Consider the following 26,987-nt stretch of genomic DNA (forward strand, 5'->3'; position numbering starts at 1 on the left):
AAAACAGTATAACGAACATGTCAATATCTAGTAAAGCATGAAAAAAATCCTTAAATTGGAGGCTTCTGGTTATATACATTGCTGTTATTTACTCATCAGTTTGTCAAGTTCACAAAAGAAAGTTGTTTAAAAATACTTTGTCGGTAAATATTTAAAGTGTTATTGCCATCTTGTGACAAATAGAGGGAACTACATGAAAGTTACCTTTTTTTTTTTTTTTTTAACACTGCTTAGTTTGCAGCATTCTTTATATTTTTATCTGTTGACCACTGGTATACTGTGCTAACCAGAAGGTTTTTTTTAATAGGATTCTCCTAAATTTTAAATTTCTGCTGTTTGCTCTGAGTGTTTATTCCATTAGCAATTAATTTGAAAAAAAATGTTATTTTTTAAGATGGCATTCTAATGTACTCCAATACACAAGATTACCTGAAGCATTACTTCAAAATCAACTTTTTTCCACCTCTTCAATAGGAGTGAAGAAAAAAATTTCCTCAGATTGTCTATTCATCACTAGCAAAAATAGCTGTCCCAGGTCCGTAAGTGGCAATAAACTGCTGGAGCTGTTGTTGACACTGAGTCAGATAGATATCCCTTTGCTCTAAATATTCTTCATTACACAGTTCAAATGGAAATAATGCATTTGGAGCAACACAAAATACAGTGGCCCCTAAGTGAAGAAGGAAAAAGTATAAATGAGAAATGCTTAAAAACACTAAACGTGAAACCATATTTTCAACAAAATACTCCAGTGAAAGTTTAAGTTCTGATCTATCTCACAGTTATTTCAATAATCATTATTTAAATTATTTTTGAGACCCAGAAAACAGGTTCAGTAAAACTGGTACCAGGGCCAAGGGAAGAAATATGTTGATGTTTAAATTTTAAAGTTTGGAAACTACAGAAATTTGTCATCTATTGAAATAGCCATTAGTGTTTGGAAGCTGAATAGTGATGTGAGGAGGTGGGAGTAAGGAGAGAAGGTATTGGAAGGTAGAGAAACAATAATCTTTACTCGATAAAAGATAAATCTATGGACTAGAATAAAGAGCCCAGAAATAACCCCTTGCATACGTGGTTAAATGATTTTTGACTAGGGTGTAAAGACCATTCAGTGGGGAAAGGACCATGTTTCCAATAAATGGTGCTGTGGAAACAATATCTTTGTGCAAAAGAATGAAGTTGATTCCTTACCTTACATCATCTACAGAATGAATGCATCAAATTCAGTGAATCACAGTCCTACATGTAAGAACTAAAACTGTAAACCTCTTAGAAAAACACATTGGAGAAATGCTTTGTGACACTGGATTTGGCAATGATTTCTATGATATAACACCAAAAACAAAGGCAATGAAAGAAAATAGATAAAATAGGCCACATCAAAATTTAAAACTTTTGTGCATCAAAAATTACAGTCAACATATACAAATGGCCAATAAGCACATGAAAAGATGCTCAACATCACTAATCATTAGAAAAATGAAAACCACAATGAGATGAATGCAATGAAAAATGCAAATGAAAACCACAATGAATAAAAGACCGAATCTACAGACCCACCTGATTCTGTACCCACTGTTTTCCATCCTATAAAATGAAGTGACTCTTCTGTTAGAGACTTTTACCTTCACATGTGCTCTGGATCCCATCCCCTCTCACCTTTTTAAGGACTTTAACAATCTTTGTTCTTTCCTTCTTCTATAGTATCATTAGTTTACTTTCTACTACACATCACACGATCTAATATCTTCTATCTTGGAAAAATAAATACTTTCCTGGACTACACATCCTTCTCCAGCTAATAACCTATTTATTTCTTCATCTTCATAGTCAAACATCTCAAAGTTGTCCTTATGTGCTGTCTCCATATCCTCACTTCCTACCCCACCCCTACTCCATTGAAATAGTTCTAATCATGGCCACTTACAACCTCTAGACTGACAAATATAATCTTATTCAAACTCTCAGTACATGATACAGTTGACCACTGAATCAATGTATGTCGTAGTAAAACTGGCAGCATTTTTTTATTCATGGTACATAAAATAATGTTTTAGATTTTATCAAGTATGTTTTAAAATATAGAACAAAAGAAGAATGTGAAGATAAAGCAAATTAAAAATGAATTATTTATATATCCTTCTTTAGTATAGTTGGGAACCAATATTTTTCTCTTTTAGTAAATAAAACTAATTCAGTATGATAAATAACCTTTTCTGGGGATATGAACCTCTAAGACATAATTCATAAAATTTATGATTTATAAAAGGTACAAAGCATGTACAAATACAAGTTTACATATAACTTAGGGATTCACAAGCCCTTAGGACTCTCTTAGTATCCAGGAATCCTAGGTTAAGAATTTTTAAATTAGATAATTATAGAACAAAGTTCTAATGTTCTAATAGATCTTTGCAGAAAACTATTACAATATAAATTGAATTCAAAGCAAATTTAAACGCTAAACATATACACACAGAAAGGTCAGTGTTAATACATTCTTTAAATCCCAGAGTAGGAACTAAAAATTAATAAAGGAAAATCTCACTAAAATGGAGTCGGGAGGCCAGGAGGGGGAGCTCTCAGGCATGTACTGCTCAACATCAATACAGATCCCAACAGGAAGAGACATACCCTGTATCCAGCAGGAACTGTCACTACTTTACTACCACCAGTGAGAGGAAGAAAGATTTTCTCTTAGCCTGGCAACAGCTCCACCAGTGAAAGACTCTCACAGTGCTGCCAATGAAAAGCCACTATACTTAGACCTCCCAGTTTCCCCCAATGGACTTTTTGTTGTAACAGTCCTCCCTCCCAACTTACCCTTCTCCTCTGTAAAAGAGTTTTTCTTCTTTGCTTTACCAGACATGCATGTGGCTTACCACAGCTGCAATCCTTTCCTACTCCCCAAGAAACCCATTTTGCTGGTTAAAATAACCAGCTGTTTTATTGTTTTAGGTTAACAGAACCAAAGTTTGGTTTGAAGGATGGTATACCTCATCAAAATTTATGTCTCATATAACTCAAAAAAGAACTCTGTGAGAATAATTCTCTTTACTCTTACCTTTAAGAGCCCTTTAATGTTTTTATTAGCAAAACCATAATAAGCTCCTTTCATTTCAAATAATTAAATGCTATATTACAATATTATAACTAGCAATTCAGAGAAGGTGGTGATGCAAGATGATCACATTTTCTCTGGTTATATGCCTAACTCCACTATTGGGGACTGCTTGACAATTAAATGTTGCATGTTATTTTAAAAGGAAGACAAATTTAAAATCATTTTATGTGCCATAGTAAGTACTTTTTTTCACAATTCTTTAAGCAATGCAAAAGTTCAAGTATAGAAACAATCATGCACAATTAGGAACTTAATATCACATAATGATGCTACCTATAAACAATTAGTAAATGTTCAAATTCGAATAGGCCTTACCTGGTGGAAATTTATTATTCTTTAAAATAATATTTAAAATATATATAATATCTTAAGTTAACAGACTAAGAATCTTTAAGTTAAATATAATTATTTGTAGTGATTATTAATAGCTTAATAGATTACCATATTTCAATGTGAGAGATGTTTCAAATAATAAGGCTGCAATCAGTACATCTTCTTTAAGCACTTTATTCCTTAAGTTTAATCGAGCATGAGCTTCAGATAGGGAAACTCTAAAAAAGAAAATTAATGCCAATCAAAATATGTTGGTTTTATAAAGATAACATATATTTTGGCAGGAACAAACCAAGACATGTATGAACATAAGCCACACCTTAAAGTTCAGCATATTCTTGTTTTTCAAGAATTTCAGTTTCTTTTCAACGCATTTTTTCCTACCAAGCTGAATAGACTGTTACTGAACAAGCAAGTATCCTGACTTATTATCAAAGTATTAGTTTCTGTCCTGGCTTTTGTTTACTATTCTCGCCCCTCAAGTTCTATTCAGATAAATACACAGTTAGGAAAATTAACCTAACTAAATATCTCTTATAGACACATCCTTGGTGTTTTCTCCCAGTTCTTCATCCACTTGAAGCCCTCACAGAATCTTGAAATTTCAATGTTGGAAGAGATCTTAGAGAGCAAAGTTCAACATCCCATCAAATCCCAATTGAATTTTCTCTACAACATCCCAGGCTACTTACTATTCAGTCTCTTTTGAACTTCAACCTAGGATTCACTAGGAATCATGAGGCAATCCATTTATTTTTAAGTTTTAAACTAGTTTTAACGTACTTGAATGATTGCTGGACATGGGAATCAGAAAACCTGGGCTATGTCTCTAGAATATACTAGCTGTGCGACTTTGTATCAATCATTTAATTTCTGAGATTTTTTTGAAGCTGTGCTCTAAAGTGGGGATAATAGTAATTAATAGGGTTATTATGATTTCAAATAAGGCATTTGAAAATTTTGGGACACCCACAAAGACTACATAAATGTAAGCTGAAATTGGTTTCACTGCAATTTATACCTACTGGTCCCTGTTTTGTCTTCTGGGATTATAAAACAAGTCTAATACTTTGTGACAGCTCCTCAAATATTTAAAGACAACTTTTCTAGATAAATATTTCTCCAAGATAAATATTACTAGTGCCTTTAGTATGTCATGTGACATAATTTTCAGGCCCCTTATTATCCTGCCTACTCCCCTCCCAACCAGATTTGATTAATATTCCTTTTTAGTTCTACAGGTGTGATTTGATCAGAGAGTGGAGGTGAGGCAAAATTGGCATTTTCTCACTCTTCATTACTATATTCTATTAATACAACCCCAAATCACAGTATTATTTACATCTATATTACATTGCTTATGCATATTAAGCATAAAAAATAGAAATCTCAAGCCTTTTAAATAGTAAGCCACATTATCCCTTTCCCATGATTCACACTTATGCCAGGAAGGTTAGGATCTAATTAAAGACATTACATTTGTCTTATTAATTTTCTTCTTGTTAAACTAAGATCAACATTTGAGCCTGTGAGGATCTCTCCAGAATTGTTTATTTATACATTTGATTATCATGTTCCTGATGTCCTCACCCAAAAATGTTGACCAGGACAGAATATGTACACAGCCTTTCAGGGAAAGAGAAGAAAGTATTGCTCAACAGCACTTCTCTGGAAAAGCAAGGCTGGTGTTATTAGGTACCCGCCTACAGAAGTAGGAGAAACATTCAAGGTTTATGACTCTTCTGAGTAGTGGTTCCTTTACTTTGCTAGTTCATAAAACCCATCTCCACCTCTAGTGTTTGTTTCTACAACAGGAAAAAGCAGAGTTAGCATATCAAAATTAACTCTGCTTTATTCTGGATCAATATAGTCCAATGTTAACTGAGGCTATGTGAGTTTAAAAAATATCTTTTTACTACAGAGAAAAAACATTATGAGAAAGTAGGACTATCAAACCTTTTAAGCTTTGAGTATTGAGTATTTTAAATATTACTTCAGAAAATAGAAAGCAGCATACAATTCTGTTTACCATGTTAAAGCATCACAGTTGATTTCTACCTTGCCCTATCTTTAGCATTTTTTTAGCTCTATGAAGATAAATATACAGTTGGAGAAATTAACTAAACATATGTATCTCATATAGTTCTATACTTGACATTTCCTGTCAGTCTTTCACTTTTCTTATTTTATATTGTGGTCATAACAAGATATTTATTTATTTAATGGATTATTTTACCCCTGGTCCTATTTCATAATTTGGTTGAGACTATACATTAATTTATATCAAATGAAGTCATGGTCTGTCAACAGGGGACTGTTTAAACTATGCTACGGGGGAAGTATAGCTCAGTAGTAGAGTGTGTGCTTAGCATGCACAGGTCCTGGGTTCAATCCTCAGTACCTCCATTAAAGATACATAAATAAAAACCTAATTACCTCCCCCTAAAAAATGTTTAAAAATTTGTTTAAATTAAAAAAAATAAATTATGCTACAGCCACATCACAACAATACAGTAAAACTGTAATACAGCTATTAAAACAGAATGAGGTAATTCTTTATATGCTGATAGTATGATATCATATGTACATTGCATGGTTCCTTTTGGGCAAAAAGAGAATATCTATCCATATGAATATATTCATATCTATATATTATAAAATTATTTATATGTGATATTTTAAAATAATATATTCATCTAAAATAGCATACTGAATATAATATACTCAAATAAAATATGCATTTAATATACATCACATATTTAAATTACATATTTGTATATGCTAGTATGTGAATGGATAATTCCTCGAAGAATACACAAAAACTGTCACCAGTGGTTATCTCTACAGAGTAGGATAGTAATGCACAGGGTTAGCAGGGCACTCTACTCATTATTTTAGACTTTTATTTTACTATGTCCATACTTTCCTTTTACGATAAAAATTAGTTTTTAAAAAACTTCTCAAGGAACAATAATACATGAGTGTATTAAATTATTTAAAAGTACAAGGAACAATATACTTAAATTTTTTTTCTAGGTTCAACTACAAAATATCTAGAATGTAAACAGTCATATTTAAAAAAACAATCATTTGCATTTGAAATCAGTGGAGCTTTCTCAGACATTTCATAAGGGGACCCAATAAAAATTAATTTAGTGAAAACAAATTATTGGAGATTCACATGATGTAACACTATAACAGAAGGAATTATTAAGTCACCTTAATTTGGAACAAGGTTTATTATAAACCAACCAACCAGCAATCAAACAAACAAATGAGGCAGTTAACTAAACACATCATTTACAAGTCATGAATGATTTTAAAATTGAATACCTACAAATACTTTAATGCAGATGCTGACAGTTTGGGTCCACATATAGAATCTGTTCTGATTCTGCGACTTGCTAGATAATAGCCATGAATCATTCTTTCTGCCTCCAAGCTGAATTCTACGTTCAAATTCTTTGCAAAACTGAGCAGCTAAATTGAAAGTATAAAAATTTAAGAGGTTCAAACTTTATTACAGAATCTATATTATAAAAATCTAAGGTATATTGTCATTTTATTTTTGTCATTTTTATTTTTTAAAGTTTGCATATTTTATTTACATTGAAATTCATTAAATATCTGGAGCCAACCCAAAATTACTGAACATTTTAAATCATAGTCTTATACTTGTAAAGAATATTAAAGTTTACCCAGAATAATCTCTTCCTCCCCCTTAGTACAGAAATGTTCTGTACAATGTATTTGAATGACTATCAAGTCTTTGCTTCCAGTGGAATAAAGGCTCACTCAGAGCCTTTCAGTGGGTAGAGAGCTTCCCTCAGAAGCTCATTTCCCTTTGAATGGCTTTAATTCTCTGACAGTTTATTTCCGTAAAACTTTCTCTCATTGACCCTAGAGCTGCTTGCCCTCCTTCTTTCCCTTCCTTTTAAAGAACACAATGAAAGACCAGCAATGTGGGAGTTGCTGTGTTAACTACTATGAAGATGGGCCTTGGAGGTTCAGTAAGATTTTGGGTACAGAATAAGTCTTCAGCTTAATGATTATTACTGTTTTCTCTGAGTTTTGTGATTTTTTTTTCCTTCTGAGTGATTCCCAATTCCTTCAGTCCTTATTCAATGACAGAATTTCCAGACTTTTTACCATTCTAGCTGTTTTCTGTTTTTTTTTAACTCAAAGAACTAAAAGGAAAAATTAACCATAATAAAGTTGCTATTAACTATTATATCTATATATCTATATCTATATATTATATATTTTAAATATAACTTTTTAAAAAAGATCTGGATATGTCCTGGGTGGATATGTCCTATCTTCTTTATTCTCCTTACATTCCACAATTTCCTCTAGGCCTTCAGAACTGGATAATAATATTACTAATAACACTGGTAGCCCTCTCTAGGTTTTACCCTAGGAGGGTTCATATTACTGAGGTTTAAAAGTAAAGGACCTGTGGTCCCAACTGCTGGGAGTGCTGTCAGCGCTGGCCTCCAGTTGTCAACTTCTTCAAGAGTTGCCTAATCTCAGTGACTCCATAATACAATTTTTGCTCCAGGCAGGCAGGTCTTCTCGTAGTTTTCCATGTGTACTCATTTCTACTGTTATGTCTTTGCTCCTATTTTTATTTTTATTTGACTGCCCATCCTTCCTGTCATCTAAATCTTACTTTTTCTTAAGGCCCAACTTCCTCCTCCTGAAATCTCCCTAACTCTTGCATTCTGCTCAGTATCTTCCTTTCTGAATTCCTGAAATATAGTCAGCACTACCCAGCTTACCACTTAAATTGTCCCTTAATTGTTTCATATATCTAGTTTTTATCTCAGTTAAACAATAAACTATTTAAAGAAGAAAATGTACATTTCTGTGAGAATATAGAGAACAGAAATAGACTCATATATATAAAGTATTCAGTAAATACCTGGCTAATTAATAAATCCATAGATTTTTTGTTTTTGTTTTTCAGGGAAAAATTGGGCAAAAATTTTTCTAGGTCATTAGCATGTCTTATGTATTTAGTAGCTCAATTCCTAGAGGCTAACTACTTTTTTCTTATATACTAAAACAAACCAAAAAAACCCCTGATTTTATCATACATATTGTTCTTTATCTGTTCTAATCTATGTGAATAAACTATGCTGATAATTCATTTTTAAGTCCACCTCACCTTTCAACCTTATAACCATGCCATATGGCTACGAGTAAGGCAGGAATGAACAAAAAATTTAATGACCCATGGATTCTCACGTCCTAATATTCCATGCCTTTGAGGATTACCCAGACACTTTAACTCTACTGTGAACAGATTTCTCAATAGTTAATATTAAAAGAGCTTCACTTGTAAATACTTGAGTACCTGTAATAGCTGTAAGAGTCATTACTAAATTTACATAATCTGCTCTCAGGTTCTCTGAACATACCACACATGTTTTCAAGTCATGACATTAAAATAAATGGGTTTGTGAGTCATGATAGGTATCCCCTAGAGTCAGAATTCTGAAGGCATTCATATAAAGGAAACCCCTTTAAATAGTCTGTAAAATGTAAATAACTGTATAGCTACAACGGCGTCTCACACTATTTTATAGAAACATTTTATTTTGAATTTTTTCATGGAAATTCTTTAAGCTATAGTGATTTGGTCAGTGATTCAAAGAATAAACTCAACATTTTAATATCCATGTTCCTATAGAGCTTTTAGTTTGATTATAATTCTAAATATTTTCTATACAGTGTCCTTAAAATGTTTAAAAGCTGGAAGCAAGCTAGAATAAAAGAATCCTCAGTAAGGAAAACTGAATGTTCAAAGGGAATTCTATTTAAATTGAGACACATTCGCACAAGTATTCTTGGTAATTATTTTTTCTATCTTTACCTTTTCAAAATCTTCAGTTTTGAACTGTTTAGATGCTACATAAAGCGGCCCTTCAGGATCAATGGCTTTCTTCAAAGTATGTTGGACAGTAGGAAGAAGTGGGTGGCAAGGAGATGATTCATTGCAATTTATCAATAATCCAAATGCCTCTACAAGATTAGCTGGAATCAAACTGCAATCCTACATCAAACGAAAAAAGTAAAAGGCAAATATTAAACACTGACATTTTCAGAAACTGAGTATTATTTCACAAGTATTACTTATAATTATTAGTTAAACTATTAATAGATTTATATTATTATAATATGTAATCACATTAAATTATGGGCCTAATTTTAATAATTACTATTTGTTATTATTAATTACTAATTATTATTTAACATGATTCCAGAATAGCATGGGAACTTTGTGGTAACCAGGTTTTTTTTTTAAAAATGCCATTTATTGAGTATTTTCGTAACACATTATTCATTAAAGCCTCTCCCACTACCAACTCAAATAATAAATTCTAGTGAGCAGACACCTGCTTTGCATGACTAAGCAATGAAAATTTTCAAACAACTGTGTCATTATTTAGTTCTAGTATCCAAATAAGTGTAGAAATTAAGCACAGAAATAATAAGACATTAAGAGCAATAAAAACAGTAAGATTAAAATCTGTGGCTAAATTCCATGACCAACATCCTAAGAACAGAATATATATATACTTTACCATCTGACCAATTAGAGTATTGGTTTTCTGTGTATTTCTCCTTGAAGATGAATCCATATCAACAAAAGACCAAAAGCTGCACTGAACTGGAAAAGTCATTTGTTGATCCATATCATCCCCAAACTTTTTTCCTGAGATGTATACTGTGGTGCTTCTACTTTCCACAGCTAAGCCAAAAGACATTATTCATTTGTTATTTAAGTTCATTTTGGTCTATATATCTATAAGTTAATAAATATTATATAGAATTTACTGTCTAAATTTTGGATAGTAAAGACACATGTAAATTTAATTGTTTTGCAAGATAAGGCTAAATTAGAAGATCTGCCATAAAAAGAACAAGGCAAGAAATATATTTGAATGTCTATGTGTCCCCTGATGATTAGAACCATTGGTCCAAAGCACATAGCTAGAATCTTGGTCTGGGAGGAAAAGGCAGAGGGTGAGGAAATTAGTCACATAGTGTAGGCTTACAAGAGAGGCTGAAATTAAATAATGTTCTTTTATGTGGAAAAAACATAATAGAAAGTGGGACTTCTAAGTAGGAGTGAAAGAGGAAAAGATTGAGAGAGAATATGAACTACAATGGCTAGGGGAAAATATATCTCAAAATCAACATGTGAAAAACCAAATTCATCATTTTTCCTCCTCAGATGGGTCTTGTGCATACTCACAATTAGGAGAATTACCACCAAACCACTTAAAACCCAAACTAAAAAAATGTGGAAACATCCCATTCTCCTTTCTAGCCTTCCCTCATCCTTTATAACCATTCAATCTATGGATTCAATTTTATTCCTAGGATACTAACTCCCAAAAAATTTCCCAAATTAGTCTTATCTCCATTCATGGTAAGAGTTTTTGTATACATGTTTATTTTTCTTTTGGATCATAAGGTAGATAGGTATTTAACTCTATAGAAACCGTCAAAGCAGTTTGCAAAATGGTTGTACTATTCTATACTTTCATCAACAATATATGAGAATTCCAGTTTCTCTACATCCTTGGTAACATCTGTTGTTGTTATTCTTTTTAATTTTTGTCATTCTAGTGGCCAACACCAGCTACAAAATTTATGGGGCCCAATGTAAAATGAAAATACGAGCCTCATTCAAAAAGCAGGGATAAATTCTGTTTTTTTAATATAAAGCTTTTCCCTTTAAAATATTTTATTACTTATAAAATGTAATAGGGATGATGTGGAGAGATTAGAACCCTTCTGCATTACTGGTGGGAATATAAAATGGTGTGCCCACTGTGGAAAACAATTTGGTGATCCTCATAAAGTTAAACATAGAATTACTATATGATCCAGCAATTACACTTACAGGTCTATATCCAAAAGAGAAAGCAGGGACTCAGATATTTGTACACCAGTGTTCATAGCAGCATTATTCTCAACAGCCAAAAGGTAGAAACCACCCAAGTGTCCACCAACAGATGAATGATTTTTTTTGAGTGATACACACACACACACACACACAATATTATTCAGCCATAAAAAGAAATGAGATTCTACAAAAAGGCAAATTCATAGAGACAGAAAGTCGAATAGAGGTTCCCAGGGGCTAGAGATGGGAGGGACAGGGAGTTACTGTTTAATGAATACATAGTTTCTATTGGGGATTATGAAAAGGTTCTAGAAATGGACAGTGGTGATGATTGCATAACATTGAGAATGTACTTAATGCCACTGACTTGTACATTGAAAAATGGTTGAAATGGTAAATTTTATGTTGTGTATTTTACCAGAATTTTTAAAAAAGATAAAATGACACATGCTACAACATAGATAAGCCTCAAACACTATGCTAAGTGAAAGAAGCCAATCACAAAAGATCTCAAATGGTATGATTCCATTTATATGAAATGTCCAGAATAGACAAATCCATACAGAGAGAAAGCAGATTAGCTTTCCAGGAACTCTGGAGAGAGGGGGTTTAAGGGGTGATGCTAATGAGTATGGGGTTTCCTTTTGGGATGATGAAAATATTCTGAAAGTGAATAGTGGTGATGGTGGTACAACTCTGTGAATATTCTAAAAACCACTGAACTTTAGATGGATGAATTGTATAGTATTCAAATTATATTTCAATAAAGTTATTACTATAAAATGTAGTAGAAGTAATTGCCAGTCTAATATTAAAATTTTACATTATTTGCATGAATTTTACCATTTAAATTGTGCAATTCTAGTCTTAAATACAAATATATGGGCATTTAACTCATATGCAGAATCACTAGTGTTTTGTTTTGAGTACATGCTTAGATATTTTGTTCTTATTAGAATAGTGGAAATGTTTTTATTTTGCACAAAACTGTTTTAATTTTATTTCTTGATATGCACACACTTCACCAACAATCTACTGCTGAGTAAGGAAGAACTGAAAGGACAAGGAACCATGGGTTGCCCTATCTTTCCCTTTCTTCTTATATCATTATTTTCAGTGTAAGTGGTTGGCAAATACAGGGAAGTAACCAACAAAGAAAAGACATGATCAAGTTCCTTGGTCATTTGTGTTTCTTAGAATGCCACTGCCTTCTTTCTATATTAGAAGCAAATCTGTTTCAAATGGGAAGCTTGGCCTCCTTGGGGCTTCCAGCTCCCCATCTTACTCAGTTGAAGATATTTTGATAGGGAACCTGAGCACTGAACTACAGTGTACTCACGATGCACGGGAGTTCAGCAAGAATCAAACTGATTACAAATTGTGTTAAGAAGCCACACAGTGATTGCAAATGCTATATGAAATAGGGCAGCAAGGCGTGGTGGACCCATGCATGGCTATATCTCCTCTGTTCACATACAAACTCCAGTGTCTTACTGGACTTCCATATGAAACAACTTTAAAGATAAAATCATTAAAAATTTGAAAATGGTGATAGTAGAGTTTAGTGCCAGGCTCTTCTGCAGGGAGAAGCGCCTTTGTGAAGCTATACTTGTTCCCTGCTCATGAAGTAGGACCTGTTAGTATATGAGTGTTGGTATCTCATTATGGTTTTTATATTCATTTCCCTGATATCCAGCTAATGATATTAAGCACCCTTTCATGTGCTTAGTGGGCATTTTGTATAGCTTCCTCTGTGAAGTCACTGTCACTTTGCCCGTTTTTTGCTGGGTTCTTTGTTTTTCAAATTACTGACTTGTAGGAATTGTTTCTACGTTCTAGGTATATGTCCTACGTAATATATGTATTGCAATTATTTTCTTTTTCTTGGCTCCCCTATTCACTTTTTAAGTGGCCCCCTGATGTGTATAACTTCTTATTTTTGATGAGATCCACTTCATCAATTATTTTCTGTTTATTGCTTTCTGCGTTCTGTCTAAGAAATCTTTGCCTACCCTAAGGTCATGAAGATTTCTCATGCTTTCTTCTACTAGTTATATAGTTTTAGTTTTTACATTTAGGTTTATAATCCATCTTTAATTATTGTGTACAGTTGTGAGGTATGAGCCAGTATTATTATTTTTTCCATATATAGCTAGATGTTCCACCATCATTTGTTGAAAAAAACTTTCCTTTCTCATTTTCTTGCTTTGATGCCGTGATCAAAAATCAACTGAGCATGTTAGCGTGGGTCTATTTCTGCATTCTCTTGTAGGGAGAGGCAATATGCTACGTGCCCTGAGCATTGCTGCACATTCTTGCTGTTATGCCAAGAATGCAAGGCCCTGACTTCTCTTTGCCCAATCTATATCCTGGTTAGTTATAAATCTGGCCCAACCAGCATTATCCTGATACCAAAATCAGACAAAAGATATTACAAGAAAACTACAGACCAATATCTCTTGTGAACATAGAGGCAAAAATCCTCAACAAAATATTAGCAAATCAAGTCCAACGATGGATAAAAAGAATTATACACCATAGTCAGGTGGGATTTATGCTAGGTATGCAAAGCTGGTTCAACATTTGAAAATCAATTCATGTAATCCATAATATCAACAGACTACAGAAGAAAAATCACATCATACCAATCGATGCAGAAAAAGCATCTGATAAAATTCAACACCCATTCATTATTCTTAAAAACTCTTAGTAGATTAGGAATCCAGAGGAACTCCTTCAACTTAAAAAATAACTTCTACAAAAAAACCCTGCAGATAACATCATACTTCATGGTGAGAAACTTGAAACTTTCCTATTAAGATCAGGAACAAGACAAGATCAAGATGTTCATTCTCACCATTGCTTTTCAACATCATACTGGGAGTCCTAGCTAATGTATTAAGACAATAAAAGGAAATAAATCTGGTCCAATACAAATTCATGTTTTAGCACAACTGAGAGCAAAGGCTAAAGCAGTGCATTTGCACATTAAATTTCTCTTTTTTTATTTATAAAAGCAAAATGGGAAATGTCATTTGATACAATTTCTTAATTCCTAAAACGTGTACAATGCAATCTTAACTGCTAAGTAACTCCTTGACACTGATAAGTTAAACAGGTGAAAATTAACTTGAAAAAATATTGTTTACCTGATTGAAGCTGTTCAAGTTTATCTTTTTTGTGTGAAGCCAAGTCTCCTATAAAGCAGATACCACCTTTAGCTAGCAAAGCACTGCCAGCTTGAATGCTAACTGCTCCAGTTCCATACTTATTCCTGGATAGAGTAGGAAAAATTTCAGTAGAGACTGGATGACGTATACCACGGGGCACAAGGTTTATACTAAAATTCAAAAGCCTAGGGAAAAAATAAATTATCCATTACTATTATCTACTATTACATTATTTAATATTTGACTTTCAGAAGTCATAACATATAATAACTACACAATTAAATTTCATTTGATTTAATGTTTATTGAGCACTGATGCTAGGAATAAAAACATACATAAGATTTGGTTCTTAACTTGGAAAGTTCACAGCCTAGAGAGATGTAAACAAAAAACTAAAATACAATATGATAAGTACTAAAATAATGTCATGAGAACATTCATAAAAGAGTATTATCTCTTCCTAGAAGGAAGTCAGATAAAGCTATAGAGAGATGACATTTGAACTGGGACTTCCCTTTTTTATGAATTGCTTTCTTTTGTACATTCAAAATTTTTGCATTTAGGCTCGCCAATAGTTCAACATGACTAAACCTGCTGCCTATGTGTCACGATAATTCTTGATACATTCCTTTTGCTTTTTAATCTCTTTGCCAATTACCTCAGCCTCTTCATTTCTCAAACTTAAATTATAAGAAAAGAATATGCTTATCTTAGCTTAGCCTTCAAATCCTTGCCACACAAATTATAGCTTGCTTGTGCAATCTACTATGATGAGCAGACATAGACATGCAGTGCAAAAGAGGGTGAAGCAGTATCCCTTAAATGTGGATAGGTAGATGCTATAAAATGTCTAGTGTATGTGTCATTCCAAGGAATTTAGATGTTAATTTGAAGATATATAAAATGGGGGAGTAAGATTTAGAAAGAATCTTTTGCAAGTTTATAGAGCAGCGGTTTCTCAGCCTTAGCTCACTTTAAAATCACCTGGGGAGCCAAGAGTCACAAGAAAAGATGGGCACCATCACTAACCATGAGGGGACTGCAAATCAAAATCACAATGAGATATCACATCACACCTGTCAGAATGGTAGTTATCAAAAAGACAAAAAAAAAAAAAGTGTTGGTGAGAATGTGGAGAAAAGGGACCCCTCATGCATTGTTGGTGGGAATGTAAATTGTTACAGCCACTAACTATAGAAAACAGTATGGAGGTTCCTGAAAAAATTAAAAATACAGTTACCATATGATCCAGCAATTCTACTTCTGGGCACTAATCTGAAGAAAACAAAAACATTAAGCTGAAAAGATATATGCACCCCTATGTTCACTGCAGCATTATTTATAACAGCCAAGATAAGAAACAATCTAAGTGTCCATCAATAGATGAATAGATAAAGAAGATATGTTACATATATAATGGAATATTATTCAGCCATAAAAAGAATGAAATCCTGATATCTGTAACAATATGGATGGATCTAGAGGGTATTATGCTGAGTAAAATAGGTCAAAGACAATTATTGTATGATTTCACTTATACATAGAAATAGGTCAAAACTCTGAGTCGTTAGATTCTCAAAATGTTGAAAGAAAATATCCCATTTCTCAATTCATGTTTTAAAGTTTTGAACTTCACTGATAAAAGTTTATTTAAATATTTATACTGCTCAGATAAATTCCAAATATTTGTCTTTTAATAATGATCATGTAAAGGATTTATGTAAATCTGTGACCAATTCATAATGTCATGTATTTTACCTTTCTACAAGTAGAGTATCACTTGTTATAATTAAAATATCCAGGCAATCTTCCAGTTCCTTGTTGCGGTCACTTGTCTGTACTAGACTCATCAGCAAACAGAGCTTGAGCAAACTGTAAGTCCCAGGAGGAACAATTTGTGATGCAAAGATATTTGCAAGAATTGCTGTAAACTTCCAGCATGAGCCAGAAGTCAAAGAGAGGAGACACCTCAAATTGTCACTAATTCCTGAAGGAACTGAAAGTAAATATTAACATATATATAGTTTTAAAACAAGAAAATGAATATGAAAACAAATATATGTATGTATTTGCATGACTGGGACATTGTGGTGTACACCAGAGGTTGACACATTATAACTGATTGTACTTCAATTAAAATTAAAAAAATTTTTTAAAAGTACATGATATTATAGACATCTAATTCCATTTATCTAAAATATTACCAAATTGCAGTTATTTTAATAAAGTCATATTCAAATTCTTATGTCATTAAATTATGGAAGTTACTCTGTTCTATCATTTCTATCCCAGGGAATGTAATAAAAGGAAGCAGCCACCCTGTGTGCCCACATAGATTGGCTGTAGGTTGCAAGCAAATACCTCATTCTTTCCTTTTTAGACCTATGTGAGCAAAGCCAGATCATGGGGCTCCTATATAGCAGTGTTTGCTTCTAAATTTCTATGTTTGAAACAGTATCACCTTTCATGAGAGCTGAAAAGCAGAATGGGAAATACCTGAATGTTGCTAAAGGGGAAGATTTATACTCTATTCTTTAAAAGCACTGTACTGCACTGTAATGTTACATTCTAGATCTTCTCCACTCCCTCACTCTGTCCAACTCCTGAAAGGGATGAGGGATTTAATCCAACTGGTCAGTTTGGGAGGAATAGCTGTGCATATATAATCCAGTCCTCTTCTCCTTCCTCTTGGGCTATCATCACAGAGCAATAATTTCCTCTACTTATGCCTCCCTGTGGACCAAGGGAGGCCTACTTTAGTGTAGCTCTTGCCACATTTGGGTGGTTGAATCTGCCTAATTCTGGAGTTCAGCATGAGAAAGCATGCTTCTCCACCTACGGGTAAGTCATGTTCTGCTACCAAATCAGTAAATCTTGCAACACTTCATAGCAGAAAATATTTAAAAGATCTTTAAAATGTCCATTGTCCATTAGTGCTTTCTTATTTCAATATTTTTATTCTTTTAAGAAACTTTCCTCTTCAAAATAAGCAGAGGTATCTAGAATCCACTTGCATTTAAATTCATCTTGGGTCTCTGTTATTGCAGATGGTTATCTAGGGATTAAAAAAAAAAACCTAACTCTATTATTCAAGATTGAACTAGCCTTTCCCACATTTAGATATTTGTGTGCCAAGTTAAAAGAGAAGGTCTGCTCTTCACTTTCGTTTACTTAATGCTTAATTATGTTGGAATTGTTAAGGAAATTGTCAGTAATAAAGGTGGTATTTTGGCCCCAACTGCCTTTCTCTTTTGTCTTATTTCTCATTTGGTTCAAAATTCAGATGAAGAAAAGGACGTCATTTTGTTGGGCTCTTTTTCTCAGACCACAACAGTTACTTAGCATTGCCTTAGCTAGAAAACAAAAGGGTTGGGTAGAAAAATCTTTAGACTAATCTCTAACTTTTGGCATCGTGAAACATTTTTCTCATTGGTAATTCTCATTGGTAAAAAAAAAAAAAACAAAAACAAACAAACAAAAAAAACCCAAAAAACTAAATAAGGTTTAGCCAAAAGAAAGGGGTCCTTCCTGTGGGTGAGGTTCCACATTATCCCACTTTATTTCCTTTGTAGTATTTATTATCTGAAATTGTCTTATTAATTAGTTTACAGATTTACTGACTGTCTACCATATGATTTAAGGCATAGGAACTTTGTCCTGATCACGACTGTACCCCTAGTGCTTAGTGCTTAGTTCCCAACACATAGGCAGCTAATACTTCCTGAACAAATGGATTTAAATTTAAATATTTGTTAATATATGATACTAACACTTTCCTTACCTTTTGGATTACAAAAAGTGATACTATTTGCCTCTATACAGACAGCAGTTTGTGATGTTTTTACACAGGTTGGAATGCCAATAATTTTATACTCACTTCCTATATTCATTTTATTCACTGATTCATCTAAAATTATTAAACACAAAAGAAAATATGTATTTACTAAATGAAACTTGTACATGATCATATGGTTTAAAGATCTAAAACTAGTAGCAATTCAGTAGTTGAGTTAGTTGCTAAGTATTTGCTTTTTTATTTAGTATAATATGCATATAGAGTGGCATTAATAATGTAAATTGAGGCAATTTTATTGCTGATAACTTTGATACTTATAGGCAATGATGAATTAACTTCAAGAAGCATGTGACATAGCAACTAGATAGTCTCCAATAATATACTCAAAAGGCAAAATAGGATCATTCTGTTTAAAATGAAACATCTTTCCATTAAATGACAAGAAATGTTAATAAAAATGTTCTTATAAGCAATAATTTTATTCCCAAAATTATTTTAAAAAGTATTATAATCACTGTTTATAATATATGTAAGTTACTTTTAAACACATTGTCTAATTGTAACCTGTAAGACAGATATTGTTATCTCCACTTTATATATGAAGAAACTGAAAGATTAAGTGATTTGCAGAAGGCTAAACAGTAAATAGCATTAATGAAATTCCCATCTAAGTCTGCCTATCTTTAAAGACTCCCCACAGGATACTTTCCCAGGTTCCTCTCTCACATCTATAGACTGACCCAAGATTTGGCACAAGTTCAAATTTTATTTTAAAAAACATACACTAAAAATCTTGATCCTCCAATATACAGTTAGAATTTCGGTGGTTGTAAAGCTATGGGAAAAAAGGCTTACAAGGAGGAGCAAGGATTAACTTTCCTCTGTGAAGAAGATCAAACAGTGATCTGTATTATTTTTTTTCTTCTCTCAGTCTCTCTTTTTTATCTCCACAGAGCACACTGGTGTACCCTGTGGACCTGGAAGGGAAGAATCAGGCCCAAGAACTGAGAAAATAAAAATCTAAAACCAACCAACAAACCAAACAAACAACTAAAAACAAAAGCAAAAAAACAAAACAAAACGACAACAAAAAAAACCCCTGAAGGATACAGAATGAATTACCAGGGGAAAATTGAAACAAATTACTTTTCAACTGTTCCTTGGAATCTCAGAGTTTCGTATTTGTGTTCTGAGGTTAAGAAATGGTCAAGAGGAAGGCTAGGAGGCTGGAAAGTATAAGTATCTCTTCTGATAACCCCAAAAGGCCTGCTTTTACTCATTTAATTTTTAAAAATGTATTCGGATTCTATTAAGAGTTTATTTGAAGAAAGGGCTTTCTACTAAAACATAAATTAGATAGCCACTTATTTCTATATTGTAGTGTATGGTTTGTATATAATAGAATTAAGTAGTTAAAATCATAGTCTAGTGAAACTGGAATGCCTGAGTTTGAATCATGACTGTACCATGCACTAGCTAGGTAACCTTGGACAAGTTATTTAACTTCTCTGTGCATCTGTTTCCACACTGTAAAATGGAGATAACAATAGAACCTACCTGAAAGAGTTGCTGTGACTAAATGAGTTAATACATGTAAAAGTGTCTGGTACACAGTAATTGGTATATAAAAATTATCTATTATCATATAGGCTTACATGCCTGCCTCGTCCTTGTCAGGTCATGGTGAAAAGAGTTCTTGTTTGAGTCTCTGCTTTCCTAACTCTTGAGTTTCCTACACATAGTTGACAGCCGAGATCTCTCTTTCCAAACAGTTTAATTCCTCCAATTTCAGCTCAAGAAAAGAGGCAGAACCCTATCCTCATTTTCACAGCTCTGGCTTCTCAACAAAGTCTCATTCTTCCCTGGGTGATTGATACTGATAACATTTCCTCCTTTATGGCAGAATCTGTTTACTCACAAGTCTTTATCCATGAAGTTCTCAACAGTTAATCATAAGTCAATGCTCATTCATTTAACAAATATTTATTGAGTTTTTACTATGTGCAGTAAAAAACCCAAGTCCCTACATCCATGAAGTTTATATTTTAAAATAATAACTCTAATATTTATGTAACACACACACACATAGAATAATAGGAGGTCATTACTGTAAATAACTGTGACCCTGAGACTTAGCATAGTGCTTGAGATAGAGCAGGTGCTAATATCTTTTTAAGTGAATATTGCATGACTGAATGAATAATTGATACATTAGCTAAATATGACACTTTAAAACACTGAAGAAAAAGAAGACCTATGATTCTCAAGCTATAGAAGTACCATTTATAATATATAAGCATAAACAAATCAATTACATAATTTATATATTTTAGGTCAAACAGAACTTACTCACCTCTGAGGAAGATTGTAAGAGATTGAAACCTAAATGGCTGGTTGTTAGAATATCCTTGAAAAGCATGAAGTGCCTTTGTGGTAATTATTTCAACTATCTGTTTATCTTAAGACAAAGAGCAAAAAAGAATTAGTTATTAAAATACATAATCAATTTAATTTCCACATTAAGCTATCAGGCACTATTTTAAAAATTATAATTACAAAATGTAAATGCATTTTTACCACCAAGTACTCTAAATTTTCTGTCTTCTTGAAGTGAAGATGAACATAGATTACACAAAAAGTCATTTCTTACTGTTGCAGATTCTGTAGCACCAGGCACATGCACTCTTATATACTGAAATCCTGAAAGAAAACAGAGTTAAGCTAAACTTGCTTTTTGATTCAGCTCTCCATTTTCAGTCCTTTAAAATGAATCTAATTCAAAGTATAATTAAATTAGTTTTCATGTGGGTTCATAACATTTATTATTAACATTTATTACAAGGCTATTTCTTGCCAGGCACTGTGCTAAGGCACTGGTGATACAGATACTTAAACTCACGATTTCAATAGGTGGCAATAAGAAGCAGATAATTTCAATATGTGGTATTCATTTCCCAAGTGTTCAGGGAGAAGAGAGGAGGGGCATCCAACCCAATGAGAGGTGGGGATGAATTGGAAAGATGTCCTGGAGAATGACTGTATGGAAGTTAGGCCAAAGGGTTGAGAGAGGACATTACATAGAGAAGGAACAGCATGAACAGTCATGAAAAAATGTGTGAGATGAACAAGTACTTCAGTAACACAAGAGTACTTGTTAAATTATAGAGGAGAGGTGAGGAAGAAAGAATGCATTTCAAGATTATGCAAAGTACACTTATAAATATCAGGAAACACCAAATTTTATTCCTTTCTACTCTATGAATGTTTCACAACTAATTGTAAGCATAATTTAAGATTAAATAATAAATTGTTTTGATTTTACATTTTAATATTCACCTTTTGAAAGAGGGCATGCTTCATCTGAACAAAGAAATCTTGCACCTTGTGTATACTTGGTTACAGTTGTCATTGCAATCACAATTCCTTGCATCATATAAAATCTTTGAGATGTATAATCAAGTGGAAAGTCACAAAGATCAAGACTATAACTTGGCAGAGGAGGTAAGTGTGTTAACTTCAGCACTATATTAATCTAATAGGAACACAAAAATGGTATTAACAAAAATTGTAGATCCAACTGGACTTGCATTATAATATATTAAGAATATAATAAATCAACTAAATGATTTGTTAGTAGTATTAGGAACCAAATTTTTAAGCATTAAGAAAAAAGAGATTCAAATATAAAATTAAAGATGCAAGATCCTTATAATCTTATATTTTAATTGAAAATATCATTATAAACTTATTATTTTCTTTAAAAAAATACACATTCCCTGGCTATATCCACTGAACAGACTGATAAAACAATAACAACCCAATAGCAATGAACACTTCTAGTGCCCAGATTATGATCTCTGAATGTAATTTCTCACTAAGAGGAGCCAGGGCTCCTTAGAGGAAATGGCTGGTTCCAGGTCTGAGGCAAAAAATACATTAGATGAACCGGTGCATCTCCTTGTGACAGAAACTAGAGGGGGGCTTTAAAAACTGACATGTGTCCAAAGGACATTAGGAACAAACTTTAAGGAGTTTCCAATGACCAAAGGTAGGTAATACAAGCATCAGAAAGAATGACAAAGATTGATCAAAAAATATTAAATATGTTTAAAAATTCATATAGTTCCTCAAAATTAAAAAAAAGGAAAAACAAAACCAAAAAAATTACTAGTTATCATCAGAGGCTGATATATTTCATCTCATCATTCTGAAAATTTATAAATGGAAAGAATCAAACATTTATTCTGCCTTTCCTATACAAATTGTATCTCAGGGTAATCAAATAGTTGACAAGAGAAAACCTCTCTTAAAGGATAAATTCAACTAATAAATTTAGAAAGCTTGCTAAAATTAGAAAAATCACAAATTTTCTAGCTCCTAATGAAATAATGGAATCTAAGGCAACGATCATCAATGGCTATAAAAACCACTAGGTGAAAGCTGATGGGAGACTGTATATTGGAGGGATCACATTGATACCATCCAAAGCCACTGATCATTTGTGGCACTGCTAAGGTGAGACACAGATAGGATAGTTCTCCTAACGTAGTGCAGTATGAAACACACGACACTAACTATGATGTATGCTCATCAAAATGAGCTGAATTTGAATCCAAGCAAGTCTTTAGAGCCAACTTCTATTTTCCAGAAATAGAGGGTCTAGGGGAATAAGTTAAATACTACAAGACATAATCAGACAAGTCCAGATTATGAGACATTTTACAGGCTATTAACTAGTTTCTGTAAAAATTCAATGGCATAAAAAGGGAGGGGGAGGAAATGGCTCTAGACTGAAAGAGACATAGTGAGATGTAAGAACCAGTTATAATATGTACCCCTTGTTTTGATCCTGATTTGAACAAATCAACCATGAGACATTCCTGAGACCCCAACTGAGTAAATTTAAATACGGACTGAATTAGATAATACCAAGGAATTTTTTTCCTAGGGAGTAATAATTGTATTGTGGTTATACAAGAAAAATGTCCACAATTTTTAGAGGTTGATACATAGTTGATACATACTGAATTATGAAGGGGTAAAATACAGAATATATTTTAAAGATGTGTTTTAAAACATTTCAGAAAAAACTGATGGTGGCAAAATATTGTAAACTACTAAATTTGAGTGATATATGGAGGTTCATTGTATTATTCTCTTTAGTTTGGGGTATGTTTGAAATGTTTTATTATAAAAATGTTTAATGTTATAAGTGATAATACAGGAAGTAAAGATGTGTATGTAAGATAGTCCACTGAACTTTGAACAAATATTTTAATAAAAATATATATGAATATAAAAATATTCCTTTACAAATCATCTTGAAAGTATTATACCTTAGTTTTCTTTGTTAAATTTAACTAAAACTTACTTGATTTTCAGTCTGTAATTGTCCAATTAATGAGAGAGTCTTAACAGCAATAAAACATACCTGTGAGTTCAAACAAAAAAACCAAAGAAGTTACCAAAAATTCCACGTGGCATAAAATTATTTCTTTTTTTAACTTACTGATTGAAAAACTTGGGCTGCTTTTAAAGGCTGGTGTAAAATGTGATTTCCAAGCTCAGCATCCAATTCAACAATATCAGAGGGATTTATTAAAATATTGAATCGATAGACAGCATAATTTTGTTTTGAATCTGTAAAAATACACAAATATAAAAATGAGGATAGTTACATGTAGGACTTTATTTTAAGGTTTCTAAAATAAGGTCACTTTTGCTGAACATACCATTGTAGGATTTGCAATCATCTATGAATTTCTGGAGGCTTCCACTTCTGTCAAGATAGATGAGGGCTGCCTCTTTCATTTTTAGATTTGACATTTTCTCCTAGTTAATGATTCTTCTCTGTTACTAATGGATTAAACCACAATTGCTGGTGAAGACTACAGAGAGTGAAACTCAGAAAAGATGAGAACACCTAGAAATAAAATAAAGTTTACATTTGAAGATCGATAATAAAACTCTTTAAACTATTAAATGTAAAATTGAGAATGAAATAAAATGAGGTAAAATTTCCAACTTAAAAAAATTCCTACGTGAACGAAACAAAACTTTGGTTTCTTCTGCCAAATAATACTTTTATTAACACTAGGTTATGAGATCCCCACAAGACTGCAAATTTAAGAACAGGAGCCTCAAATGTCTCTTTACAGAGTAGGTATACCAAAAAAATGCTTGCTGAAACACATAGTAGATGATGAGGCCCCCCTGCAGGCATTTAAAAAAACAAAAGTGGTAAAAGCTACTTCATAAATTCAATTCAAGTAGCAAAGTGTGGCTAGCCTAAGAAATCCGAAAACCTGGTTCTAGATCCAGCATTTTCTAGTTGCTGTGGGGAAATCACCTGGCTCAGAATCTTCATCTGCAGGAAATTAAGGGGTTGTATTAGATGGTAAAGCCTCTTCTGGCTTTAAATCATCTATCAGTGACCAATATGAAACATTAAACCATAATAATGAGAGTGGAATATATAAAATTCATTTAAAGACAGCAAACACTAATTGGAAATAATATATACCAATAAATTGTATTAAGTGCTAGGGACAAAATGATTGAATCCTACTTTCAATGAGTTGCCAATTTAGAGAAGTCAGAAATGATCATAACATTATTAATTATTAAGCACTTATTGGGCATTTACTGTTTTTTAGATATCAGACTGTCCTAGGCACTGGGGACACAAAGATCAGTAAAATATGGTCCCTACTGTTCAGAGAGTACAGTGAGGGTAAAATAGAAATGCAAAAAAATACAATTCTGTACAACTTACCTACTATTAAAGAAATAATGTACTAGAGAGCACGGAAGGAACAACATACACGAAACAGTTCACAAACTGGGGGTAATCCTCGTGCAGGGGTCATAATATTTTCCATTGTTTTAGAACATTTTGATTTAACAGAGTGGAGTCACAGAGAAGAAGCAATGAATTCTACTTTAAAGGTGACATTTGATAGTTAAGTAAGATTTCACTAATTGGAGGAGAGGTGAAGGGAGGAGTTTTTCCAAGGATAGACGTAATCCCCTTTCCCCCAATTTTTAGATCTATACTATTAAAACCTTGCTCCTTGAGTATACCCCTGCTACTTGGAGTTCAGGTTATTTTTCAAAGAAAAGTAATTCAGACTGTCCTTTAGCCTATTACATGGGCCGGGTAGGGGGCGAGGGGCAGAATCTTCATAGTTTATTTCTCTGTAGCCCTAAGTACAATAACCTTAAAGTGTGTGCTGTGTTCAGAACGTTACATCTGTGCTTCATTAGAACGTAAGTTTCGGGGGCCGAATGAAGGGAGGCTGCTAATAATGAGATGATTGTGTGCGGCTCACCAGATTGAAAATTTTACAAGTTCATTATGATTATACAAACGGAAGCCATCAAAGATTTTAAGAGGGGAGGACTACGGTCAGATTTTTATTTTGGAAATCAGTGCCGCCACTGTAGAAAATGGGTTGCAAGAGAGGAAGTGCGGATAATCAGTTTCTAGCTACTGAAACTGTCCTAGGAGCTGGAGGGCCCACTCTAGGCCATTAGGGATGAAATGGAATGGACGACGTGGATTCTAAACTTTTAAAGATTTCACACTGGATCCGGTAACCATGTTACCAGGTGTGGGTGGATGTAGCCGCTCTAATGGAAATACGGAAGCTCGGCGAAGAGCAGGGGGTGGGGAAAGTTCATTTGAGATATCCTGACTTTGATGGGCTCTTGGGACATCCAGATATAAGCACCAGGGCGTCGCAAACCAAGGCCTGGCGATCTGTAACTTTAAAAAGCAAGAGACAAATAACGCTCTGGGTAACCCCCGTGTAAAGTGGAGGTTCTGGGAGTGGGTGCATTTTCAAGGAAGGGGAAACTGGAGGGGAAAACATGCACGCCTTTGGAAAAGCATTAAATATAACCGAACCTGGATAAAATTCGACAGGTCTTCCCACAGCCTAAAGAAACCCGCGTGTCTGTGCGCGTGGAACAGGCGCGGGCCGCGTCCTCTCTCCTGGCCGCGTCAGCAGGAACACTCCTCACAGCCAAAGTGGAAGAATGCGAACCGGGCCTCACACTCCGGCCTCCAGCACCTGCCTCTCTCACCCACAGCGGCCACCTCCAGCCAGCACTGCGGACCCTAGCCTAGCGGTGTGTCACATCCACCCTTGCACCCACCGAGCCTCGCCAGTCGCGCGCCACCTCGCGCCCGGGCTCTCGCGCGCATGCGCGCACCTTACGGCCGTTGGCGGCGCGAAGGCTGCCGGGACCAGCCTTCCACTCACCAGGCAACGCTCCCAACCCGTCTCCCACCGTCTTTAATCACTCTTGCTCCCTCCTGCAAGGCAAAGCAAGGGAAAAATAGAAACCGCTGGATTTTGTTCTCTCTAGCCAAGGGTATCCGTGTTTGTTTAAAAAACTTTACTAAAAACTCTCCTGGTGGGAATGCAAAATGATGTAGTCAATTTGGAAAACATTCCTGGACAAAGGACCAGGATTACTGTATGACCCAACAATTCTGTAATGTGGTACAATGGCTAAAATACTTGTTTTAAGCTGGTAGGGTTATGATTTAACTTTTATTTTTGTCTTGTATGTAACTGACTTTATATTCCCTTATTATTTTTCACAGAGGTACAATTCATATAAAGCAAAATG

General features: G+C 33.7%; 1 protein-coding gene across 2 annotated transcripts; it reads right to left on the reverse strand.

Annotated features, from left to right (window-relative positions):
• Positions 1-205: 205 nt before the first annotated feature.
• Positions 206-26,704, reverse strand: MCMDC2 (minichromosome maintenance domain containing 2). Of its 2 annotated transcripts, XM_006193740.3 has the most exons (15): positions 26,257-26,704; positions 24,080-24,270; positions 23,857-23,987; positions 23,719-23,778; positions 21,684-21,879; positions 20,925-21,047; positions 20,701-20,805; positions 18,333-18,458; positions 16,310-16,547; positions 14,531-14,736; positions 10,051-10,217; positions 9,339-9,518; positions 6,798-6,940; positions 3,569-3,678; positions 206-670 (listed from the first exon to the last, which is right to left on the reverse strand). In XM_006193740.3, exons 2-15 carry the CDS (start codon positions 24,171-24,173, stop codon positions 504-506), a joined length of 2,046 nt encoding a protein of 681 aa, XP_006193802.1. In that variant the 5' UTR covers positions 24,174-24,270; positions 26,257-26,704; the 3' UTR covers positions 206-503. The 2 variants fall into 2 exon arrangements, with proteins under 2 accessions (XP_006193802.1, XP_032325851.1); XM_032469960.1 differs by lacking the exon at positions 26,257-26,704 and having other exon boundaries at positions 24,080-24,272.
• Positions 26,705-26,987: the final 283 nt, after the last annotated feature.

The sequence above is a fragment of the Camelus ferus genome, chromosome 29 (assembly GCF_009834535.1).
Source record: "Camelus ferus isolate YT-003-E chromosome 29, BCGSAC_Cfer_1.0, whole genome shotgun sequence".
Classification (NCBI taxonomy): domain Eukaryota; kingdom Metazoa; phylum Chordata; class Mammalia; order Artiodactyla; family Camelidae; genus Camelus; species Camelus ferus.

Bases quoted from the DNA above. Each gene is read 5' to 3' on its own strand.
- MCMDC2 (XM_006193740.3), bottom strand. From the start codon at position 24,173: ATGTCAAATCTAAAAATGAAAGAGGCAGCCCTCATCTATCTTGACAGA. The intron at 14,737-16,309 runs GTAAAATACATG...TTTTTTCCCTAG, and splicing joins GATACTCTACTTGTAGAAAG to GCTTTTGAATTTTAGTATAA. The intron at 6,941-9,338 runs GTAAAGATAGAA...CTTTCAATTTAG, and splicing joins AAACTGAAGATTTTGAAAAG to CTGCTCAGTTTTGCAAAGAA.